The sequence below is a fragment of the Vigna radiata genome, chromosome 4 (assembly GCF_000741045.1).
Source record: "Vigna radiata var. radiata cultivar VC1973A chromosome 4, Vradiata_ver6, whole genome shotgun sequence".
In the NCBI taxonomy this organism is placed as follows: domain Eukaryota; kingdom Viridiplantae; phylum Streptophyta; class Magnoliopsida; order Fabales; family Fabaceae; genus Vigna; species Vigna radiata.
The window spans coordinates 14,306,420-14,317,543 of record NC_028354.1 but is presented as its reverse complement, the minus strand read 5'-3'; the positions used below and the strand labels follow the sequence as shown (position 1 = coordinate 14,317,543).

Genomic DNA, 11,124 nt, shown 5'->3' with positions numbered 1-11,124 from the left:
CAACATCCATAAGATATGGAGTGATCAATGTAACCATGGTTTTCAAAATTTGCTCACATTGAATGTGACAGATTGCGGTAATTTAAAGTATTTACTATCATTCTCTATGGCTGAAAGTTTGGTGAATCTTCAAAGCATTTTTATAAGTGAATGTGCAATGATGGAGGATATATTTCGTCCGGAAGATGCAAAGGTGTGTGGATTCATTTATTATTGAGTTTGATTAATGCTATCCTCTGTTGTTTGATATGTTAAGTAATTTTGTCTTTCAATTCCTCACATATAAAGTTTTTTTATTGTAACAGTATATTGATGTTTTTCCTAAGTTGAAGAAAATGGAGATTATGTGCATGGAGAAACTCTGTACCATTTGGAAATCTGATATTGGTTTACATTCCTTTAGCAATTTGAACTCTTTGCTGATAAGAGAGTGTAATGAACTTGTTACAATTTTTCCTAATTATATGGGACAAAGATTGCAAAGCGTTCAAAGCTTGACAGTTACAGACTGCGAATTGGTTGCAAACATATTTGATTTTGCAAATATTTTGCACACTAGTAATATTATTGAAGCAAATTTGGGTAATATATTTCTAAAAAATCTGCCCAGTTTGGTGAACGTATGGAAGGGTAACACTGGTGAAATATTCAAATGTAATAATTTGCAAAGCATAAGAGTTGATGAGAGTCCAAAATTGAAATATATCTTTCCGGTTTCTATTGCCAATGACCTAGGAAAACTAGAAGTCCTTGAGGTATGGTACTGTTGGGCAATGACAGAGATTATTGGTTTGGACAAACATTCAAGTGAAACTGCTATCACCTTTAAATTTCCTCATCTAAACACAATATCATTAATAGAGTTGCATGAATTGAGGAGTTTCTACTCAGGAATTCATACTTTAGAATGGCCACCATTGAAGAAATTGGAAATAGTCGACTGTAGCATGCTCGAAGGATTGACTTCAGAAATCACAAATTCAAAAGAGCAACCAATTGTTTTAGCTACAAAAAAGGTACATAAAGTTCGTTCAGATAGAAATCAGATGTTCTTAATTTAAGCTTTTTGTTGGAAATATAGAATATGTCCTGTTTACGTCTTTTATTTCTGAAATCAAAATAATACATTATGATTCAACTAGTATGCTTTAATACTAACAATAATTCTTTTATTTATTTATTTAGGCAATATATAACTTGGAATACATGTCGGTCAGCTTAAAGGAAGCAGAATGGTTACAGAAATACATTGTTAATGCTTATAGAATGCATAAACTAGAAGAACTTGCCTTGTATAGATTGAAGAATAATAAAATTCTCTTTTGGTTTCTTCATAGACTTCCCAATTTGAAAAGTTTAATATTAGAACTTTGTCACATGAAAAGAATTTGGACTCCTGAACGTCTTAGTTCATGTGAAAAAATAGGTGGTATTGTGCAACTTAAAGAGTTAGAATTATATAACATGTGGTCTCTAGAGGAGATTGGTTTTGAGCATGATGTGCTTCTTCAAAGGGTAGAACGCTTAATCATCTTTGGATGCAAAAAATTGAGAAATCTAGCATCATCCTTGGTATCTTTTAGTTACTTAACATCCATAGAAGTGGTGAACTGTATGATGAAGAATTTAATGACACTCTCAACTGCTAAATCCTTGGTTCAACTCACAACGATGAAAGTAATTTCATGTCCATTAATTGCGGAAATTGCTGCAGAAAATGAAGAGGAAAAAGTACAAGAGGTTGAGTTTAAACAATTAAAATCATTAGAATTGGTGTCTCTACAAAATCTCACAAGTTTCTCTAGTGTTGAAAAGTGTGACTTAAAATTCCCACTATTAGAAAAATTAGTAGTAAGTGGATGCCCTCAAATGACAAAATTGTCTGAAGTCCAAAGTTCTCCAAAGCTACAAAAAGTACATGTTGAAGAAGGAGATAAAGACAAATGGTATTGGGAAGGTGATTTGAATGCCACTCTACAAACACATTTCACAAACCAGGTATGCATTAAAGTATGTTGATCATTACAAATTTTCATTGCATCATATCTCCATAGATAATTTAATGTTAATTTCTTTGAAAATGTTCATAACTAATAATTCAATTATTTTGCAAAACATAAATAATACGAAGCATGGACATTATGTCGTTTTGTACAGATTTAAGTAATTTATTTCCTACTTTCAGACAACAAGGTTAATGGTTTGTATTATCAAGTTGGATTTGATTTCCAAATGTCTAGCACAATTTCGCAATCAAAATTGTGCAAACGATGACCTTTATTCTTTGAATTATTTGAAACAATTTCCACTTTTTTCATTTTTCCAAATTTGTTTTATAACAAATTATATAATGAACTAAAGTGCGGGTCACATATACCATAAGAATTAGTATAAAGACTTTGTATATAGTTATTCAATCATTGATTGTCATGTACATCTGACATTTAGTTTCTTCTCTTTTTAAGGTTTCTTTTGAATATTCAAAGGATATAAATCTTGTTGATTATCCTGAGGGGAAAGTTCGACATGGCAAATTTGCTTTTCCGGACAATTTCTTTGGTTGTTTGAAGAAATTGGAATTTGATGAAGCATGTAAAAGAGATACTTTAATTCCCTCTCATGTACTACCTTACTTGAAGAACTTAGAAGAATTGAATGTGGAGAAATGTGAATCAGCACAGATAATATTTGACATACATGAGAGTGAAATCCAGACGTATGGAATAATGTTTCGTTTGGAAAATCTTACTTTAAAACACTTGTCAAATTTAAAATGTGTATGGAAGGAAAATATCAAAGGAATTGTCAGTTTTTCCAATTTGCAAAGAGTGGATGTTGATGGCTGTGGAAGCCTTTTAACATTGTTCCCTTTATCACTTGCCAAAAATCTTGGGAAGTTGAAGAAGCTTCATATACAGGGGTGTGAGAAAATGGTAGAAATAGTTGGAAGGGAAGATAAAATGGAACATAGAACGACATTAATGTTTGAATTCCCTTGTTTGTCATATCTATATCTTGAAAACATGCCACTGTTGAGTTGCTTTTACCCTGGAAAGCATCATCTAGAATGTCCCTTGTTAGATGAGTTATATGTGGAATGTTGTCCTAAGCTGAAGGTATTCAGATCAAGCTTTGATGATGATAGTAAAAAAGAAGTTTTAGAGGCTCCAACTAACTTACAACAACCTTTGTTCACAATTGAAAAGGTAATAAAGCATTATTATTTAACCTTTTGTGTTTTTCTTTTCTTTTTATTGATAAATTCTTCTCGGTATCTAACTAACATCTCGTCTTTTGAATCTTTTTGACTTCAATTGTCAGGTTTCTCCCAAACTGGAGGGACTGACACTCAATGAGGAAAACATTAAGCTAATGAGTGATGCACGTTTGCCACAAGACCTTCTTTGTAAATTAAAATATCTTATACTATTCTTTGAGGATGATAACAATGGGAAAGATAGTTTGCCTTTTGATTTCTTTCACAAGCTACCCAATTTAGAATGGCTTACAGTACAAAAATGCTTTGGTCTGAAGGAGATATTTCCCTCTCAAAAGCTTCAAGTTCACGACAAAGTACTTGCTGGATTGAAACAATTANATTTGTTGGAATTAAAGGAGTTGGAGTGTATAGGTTTAGAGCACACGTGGGTACAACCATACACTGAAAAACTTGAACTGTTAAAGCTTTANAAGTGCCCTCTGGTAGAAAGAATAGTTTATTGTGCGGTGTCATTCATCAATCTTAAATATTTNTATGTGATGCANTGCNAAAGGATGGAGTATTTATTCACGTTTGCAACACTCAAAAGTTTGGTGAAACTTGAGACTCTAAGCATAGGATATTGTGGATCAATCAAAGAAATTGCAAGAAATGAAGATGAAGATGATTGTGATAAGATAATATTTGGACGACTCAGATGGATTAAGCTGAAATACTTACCGAGGCTAATAAGGTTTTATTCAGGAAATGCCACATTGCAATGCCCATGTTTACAAAAGATGATGATTACTGAATGTTCCAATATGACAACTTTCTCTGAAGGAGTCATAAAACTAGCAATCTTTTCGGGGATTCAAACATCAAAAGATTCTGATTTCACTTTCCACATTGATCTCAACACAATTGTCCAAAGCTTATTTCATGAAAAGGTCAGAATTACTTATCCTAATTATTTTTTTTATATAAACTAAATAGTCTTCTTTTGTATTACATTACTATTTTTTTTTCTCGTGATATAAAATACTTCTCTTATCCTCAAATCAATTAGAATATATTATATTATATATGAGTAGGTTTGTTTGATGGATAATTATTTTAAAAATAATTCTTTTACTAGGTATAATGTTAGTATTTTTAGGTTGTGAAAAAAAATAGTTTATGGGATAATGAAAATGTGGATACAATAAAATGTGAAATAGTATTTGGAAAAAGTGTATTTTGTAGTTGTCTTAATTGTGGTAGATGTTGTCTAACCTGGAATGGTTGATTACATTGGTATTTATTGACCCATAGATTATTTTAAGAAATGAAAACCACAAGTTATGTGGAATCTTCTAGATTTTTAATTATACAGAATGTTCTTTATTTTTTTTCCTGTCTTCGAATTTTCTACGATATTCTCAAATTTGTATTACATTTGAGTTCTTCTATCTTAGGAGTTTCTACATTTTTCTAGAATTTGCATTACACTTTAATACTCCTCCTTGATGCAAATTCGGTAACTTGAGGAATGGAACAATAGTTCAAATGTTGGTCTTGGTAACACCTTCGCTAAAATATCTGCAATTTGGTCTTTTGTTGGAGAGTACTCGAGTCGAATTTGTTTAGTTGTCTATTCATCTTAATGAAGTGATATTTAATGAATGTGTTTTGTTCTTTGATAATGGACTAGATTTTTTGCTATTGCTATTGTTGATTTGTTGTCCTAGTAGATAGTAGTCGTTATATGGTGTGGTTGACCCATTTCTTCAAATATTCTTCGTAACCATATGGCTTGACTCTTAGTTTCAAGATTTGCTACATACTCTGCTTTTATTGTTGATTGTGCTATGATTGCTTGCTTCTTTGATGCCCAAGATAAAATACTTGATCCTACTATGAAAGCGTGTCCTGATGTACTCTTCATGTCGTCCATTGATCCTGCCCAATCACTATCTGTGTAGCCAATCATCCTTGAGTTAGTCATGGTTTTGTATCATATACCAATCTCCTTTGTGTTATGTATATATCTTAAAATTATTTTTCCTACTCCACAATGAATTTGACTTAGCTTTTGCAAAAATCTTGATAGAAGACTTGTAGCATACATAATGTCTGGTCGTGTGGTTGTGACATACATGAGACTTTCAATCAAACTCCATAGCGTGATGTGTCTACCTCTTATGCTCCATCATCTTTTTGTAGCTTCTCGTTTACCACACCATCGAAATAATGGTAGGTTTATAATAATTCATCTTGAACTTCTTTAGTATAACTTCAATATATTTCTTTTGAGAGATAAATATAACTTCTTTTTCTTGTTTCTCCTCTATACTGAGGAAATAATTCATCAATCCAAGGCCGATCATCTTAAATGTCTTCATCATGCCTTCTTTAAATTCTTTCATCATTTCCATATGGAGATGATACTGACCTTGTGCCTTAATATAAAGTGTTGGCGCACTTTTGCTCCACTTGAATCCTTGATCGATGAAGTATTGATCAATCTTGCTATACCATGCTCGAGGAGTTTGCTTTAGGTTGTATAAGACTTTGTTTAGTCTTAGCACTTTGCCTTTATTGCCATTGTGGAAGAAGCCTTGTGGTTGTTCATCCTAAATATCCTCTTTGAGAACTCCATTTAGAAAGGCTGATTTGACATCCAGTTGATAGATGTTCCATCTGTGTTGTAAGAGCTATTAAAACTCTAATTGTATCTAAGTGAGCAAGTGGAGCAAATGTCTCATTGTAGTCCATTTTTGGTTGTTGTGAGTAGCCTTTAGCAACCAATCTTTCCTTGAGCTTTTGTATAGTTCCTTCAAGATTGAGCTTTGTTTTATATATCCATTTCACTCTAATGATGTATTTTCCATTAGGGTAGTTTACGAGCTCCCAAATGTTATTATTCTCAATCATTTTAATCTCTTCTTCCATAGCCTTGACACATACTTCTTTCTTTGATGGTTCTTCACAACATTTAGGCTCAATCATGGCCATATTGCAAGTTTCGTATATGTCTACTAAAGATCTTACTTTTCTTGGAATGGATTTAGGTGAAGAATCTTGTTGTGGAGGTAGAGAAAGTGTACTGAATCTTTTGTCTCTTGAGTTTTTTCTTGAGATCGTTGCACTGGAACTAAAATGTTTCATCAGCCTTAACATCTCGACTAATCATTAGTTTTTTTGTTTGTGGATTATAGACTCAATAGCCTTTTGATTGTGTGCTATATCCCTAAAATACTCCTCGTATAGTCTTGTTTTCAAACTTATGCCTTTTTTTTTATCAAGAACATGTATGTAGTAAATAGATCCAAACACTTGTAGGTATTTAGCTTATGGCTTTCTTCCACTCCATGCTTCAATAGGAGTTTCGTCTTGGACGTCCTTATTTGGACATCCGTTTAGAATGTAAACTATAGTGTAGACTACTTCAGCCTAGAAAGGGTTAGGCATACTTTTTTCATTTAACATTGTTCTCTTCATCTCCATGAGTGTGTGATTCTTTCTCTCTAACACATCATTTTGTTGTGGAGTATATGCGACTGTCAGTTGTCGCATTATGCCTTCATCTTCGCAAAATTTGTCAAACTCGCGAGATATGTACTCCTTTCCACGATCACTTCTAAATACTTTTATCTGTTTTTCACGTTGCTTCTCGACAAGATCCTTGAATTTCTTCAATATTCCGAACACTTCTGATTTTGCCTTTAAGAAATAGACACGTTATTCCAGATAAGTCATCAATGAAGAGGATGAAATACCTATTGTTGTGATGTGGAGGTGTCCTCATCGGTTGACAAACATCGGTATGAATCAACTCCAGTAAGTCTTTTGTTCTCCATGCTTTATTCGTTGAGAATGGTAATCACGTTCATTATTCTCCTTCAAGAATGGAAGATCTCTCATCATTTTTTTAATATAGAAGCTTTAAGGTGTGTGTGTTGAAGTGGCAAAATCTCTTATGCCAAAGCCATGAGTCATCAATATCTTCCTTCACGACATATTAATTCCAAGTTTGAAGCTTATAGAAAAGTTTCTATTTCTCTTCTCCATTTTTACTTGGCCAATTTCTATCATTCTACTATCATAAATTTTGCATGTATCTTTCTCAAAGTAAAGAGAATATCCATTCTCCATCATTTGGCCAATACTTCAAAGATTCTCTTGAAGATTGATAACTATTAAAACGTCCTTGATAAAATTGATACCTTTCTTTGCCTCCCCATGAAAGTTTTTTTTCCTCGAGACTCCACTGTGGTTCCATTTCCCAGCCGAAGTTTGACATTAAATTATTTATCAATGTCTTTGAAGATTCTTTGATATTTCGCCATGTGATTGCTGCCTCCACTATTCAAGTACCAACTTCCTTCTCCATTAGGAGATTCTTGATTGAAATGGAGTAAGTGTTGCTCTTGATTATGTTCTTCCACAAAGTTTACTTGATACTTATTTTTATTATGATAATACTTATCTACGTGACCAAATTTCTTGTAGTACTGACATTGAGGTTTTCCATAGTGCCAACAATCTTTTTTCAAGTGACTTGTCTTCTTAGATGTCACAGGGAGGATATTTTCCTTATGAGTCATAGAGAAGCTTATAGAATTTTTTTTATTTCTAAAAATTTCTCGTCTACTTTTATTTCCTTCATATTCTTCATTTTGGGATGATAATTTTAGTTTTGATTGAAAGACATTTTCGACCGCGTATTCGGCACACCTTTTCAATCTTTGTTCATAAGCTTCAAGAGAGCCTATTAGTTGTGTTACTAATAATGTAGCCAAATCTTTTGTTTGTTGAATCGCGGTTACGATTTCATCATATTTTTGGGGAATAGAAATTAAAATTTTCTCAACAATTATTTTTATCAAAAATATTTTCCCCATAGGATCTCACTTAACTAACTATTTCTTTTATTCTAGAATAGTAGTCTTTGATGGTCTCAAATTGTTTCATTATTATTAATTCAAACTCTCGTCTTAGAGAATGAAGTTTAACATTGCATACCTATCATTTCCTTATTCTCTTCTTATATTATGTTTCATGCTTGCTTTGCACTTGTCGTCCCATTTATTCATGTAAAAATTGTGTTATCAACTCCTTGTTGAAGAGAAGATAAAGCCCTTGAATTCTTCTTTTCCTTCAACTACTTCTTCTAAGATATAGTAAAAGTGGAGATGTCTTCTAGAATAGTAAATCCCTCTTCTCTAATATTCCTTAAATCTTGAGAGCGAAAGAATGTCTTTATTTTGACACTAAAAGATGATAATTTTCTCCTGTGAAAATAGGTACTGGAATTAATGATGTTTGATTGGTAATAGCCATGAGTTGGAAAAATATTCTAGAAGTAGTATAGAATGGAGTTATTGTTTTTTTTGAAGTAGTTGAAAATTTTTATCTACGCCAATAGACAATCGAACGTAGCTCTGGTACCACTGTTAATATTTTTAGGTTGTGAAAGGCAAAGTTGATGGGATAGTGGAAATGTGGAGATAATAGAATGTGAAAATAGTAGTTGGAAGAAGTGTAGTTTGTATTTGTCTTAGTTGTGGTAGATATTTTCTTACCTCAAATGGTAGAGCACATGGGTATTTACAGACCGATAGATTATATTAGAAAATGCTAGTCACAACATATGTGGAATCTTCTTGATTTTTATCTATGTAGAATGTTCTTGATTTTTTTCTTCCTATCTTAGGTTTTTCTACAATATTCTAAATTTGTATTATATTTTAATTCTTCTACCTTAGGAGTTCTTACATTCTCTAGAATTTGCATTACACTTTAATATACACAAATACAAATTGAATGTTTTACTAAGATTACACATTAATGCCCATCATATACTTTTGTCTTGAAACATATATCCCCAATGCTCATGGCCCTTTAAATTATAAAGTTAATTTCATTAAGAAATAATGACAAAAAAAAAAAAACTTATTTTTTAGTGTGGGCCATATATAACGAGACATAAATAATGTAACATTTCATTTCATTTAATAGTACAATAATACTAAATAAAATTTTACATAGCTAAAAATCATTGACTAGTCAAAGATTGACATATAATTATACTATTACATTTATCCAAAATAATCATATTAGCATATAAGAGATTCTACATCAATAACTTCAAAGAAACTAAATGTTGACCATAACACTATAAAGTGTTCAAAAGATAATAGTTAAACCTAACTCTTACAATCCTATATCTATACGGTTGCATCAACATCTTCTTCCTAAGGTGATCCAACACCTATTTCCTCATCTACACACATCGATAAAGGTGATCTTTATAAAAGAAAAACAACAAACAAAGGAAACACAAACACAACAGAGGGTAAGATTGTTTATAAAAGAAATGAGCATATAATAGTTAAACTGATAAATCATATAATAACATATTTTAGAAATTCATAGAATAATCAAACATATAATTACAAACTCTCTAGTCTCAATTATCCAAATACATGCATTGACATCGAATTCACTATAACTATTGCTAATGGGTTTCACCTAACACTTACAAAGTTAATTCCTTTCGCCTTTAAGGCCATTATCTTGTCTTCAAACTAGCATCTTCTGCTACTCTCACTCATAACTCATTCCATTCTACATGAGTGTGAATGGTTATTAGAGTTTGAGGATATCATTTTACTTGAATCCTTACATTAACTTTTACATTAAAGGAATGTCACCATAGAATCTTTCTACAATATACTTAGAATTACACCAAACACATCCTTACAAAACAATCACCCATAATTAAATTCATACATACTAAGTGATATCATATTCGAGATCAATTACAACTAAGAAATATTTTCATATATGTCCATCTCCACTAACAAGTTCATCATCATCATAGTTTCATACATTATTATACACAAGCATATTCATCAATAAATCCATAAACAATTCCATAAATAAGCACAATATGAAACCTTTGAACCAACAAAGCTAGTAAAAGAAATTTAGGAAATAAATAGTAGAACCAACATGACTGGCGCTCCTGGAGCAATAGTGCTCAACAAGGAAAAACTACTTCTCAACAATCTATCATGAAACAACTCTTTGATTTGGAATTCTTGTATCCTACTACCGCTTAACGCTATATCAGCAGAAACCTCAATTTTCATAATTTTAAGTTGTTCAATTACACCAATTGGGAATCTTCACTTTTATAAACTTTTAGATGCTTCAAAACATTGTTAACTAGTATCTATTGATCTAATTGCTCAGTTTAAAACCCCTTGCATTCAACAGTCCATAAAATCCACGAATTTTCCCAAATACAAGCATGTTCTCACACACCGAAGGATCCAAAACTCAAGCTTCCATAACAAAAAATTCCAACCAACAAAATAGAGTAAAAAGAAACACCCACCAATACAGAGACAAGCAGCCAATGGATCAAAACACCCATTATGCATCACAACAATAGTATTGACACACATTCAACATGCAACAACCAATTGACAAAATAATCAACATGCAATTTGTAAAAAACTTAGCTTTTTTCACCTGGTTAAGCTGAACAAAATCTACACCTACCAAGATGCTGTAAGGCTCACAAGCTTCAAGGTGCCTCCAGACCCAAAAAAAACTTATATGAATACTCCAACAAAAGAATATTCCTAAGAAGATTTCTAACGACACTTGCAATAGAAAAAGAGGGTTCTTGGAAGTTTCCTCAAGGTGACTCATGAAAAAGAAAAAAAGGTATCAACATTCACTTATCCTAAAGCTGATATGAAGTGCGTGGAGTTGAGAAGCTCTCATCTTCTGGTTGTGCTTCAAACCTAGCCAATAAGAAAAGGGAGATGTGAGATGAAACTGCAGTGGATTTTATATATATATATATATATATATATATATATATATATATATATATATATATATATATATATATATATATATATATA

The 11,124-nt window shown here is 31.9% G+C and overlaps 2 protein-coding genes across 2 annotated transcripts in view; both read left to right on the top strand.

The window, feature by feature from the left end:
• The first annotated feature begins 644 nt into the window (after nucleotides 1-644).
• Nucleotides 645-2,859, top strand: LOC111241517 (probable disease resistance protein At5g63020). The gene is made up of 4 exons (XM_022780162.1): nucleotides 645-1,016; nucleotides 1,186-1,998; nucleotides 2,466-2,716; nucleotides 2,787-2,859. The coding sequence occupies exons 1-4, from the start codon at nucleotides 774-776 to the stop codon at nucleotides 2,857-2,859; spliced, it is 1,380 nt and encodes a 459-aa protein (XP_022635883.1). The 5' UTR covers nucleotides 645-773.
• A 65-nt stretch (nucleotides 2,860-2,924) lies between these two features.
• The window catches only part of LOC111241485, a 16,284-nt gene continuing 8,084 nt past the window's right edge, over nucleotides 2,925-11,124 (top strand). The window contains exon 1 of the mRNA XM_022779891.1: nucleotides 2,925-3,206. Within this exon, the coding sequence (XP_022635612.1) occupies nucleotides 2,931-3,206 (276 nt within the window). The 5' untranslated portion in view covers nucleotides 2,925-2,930. The remainder of the gene's footprint in view (nucleotides 3,207-11,124) is intronic.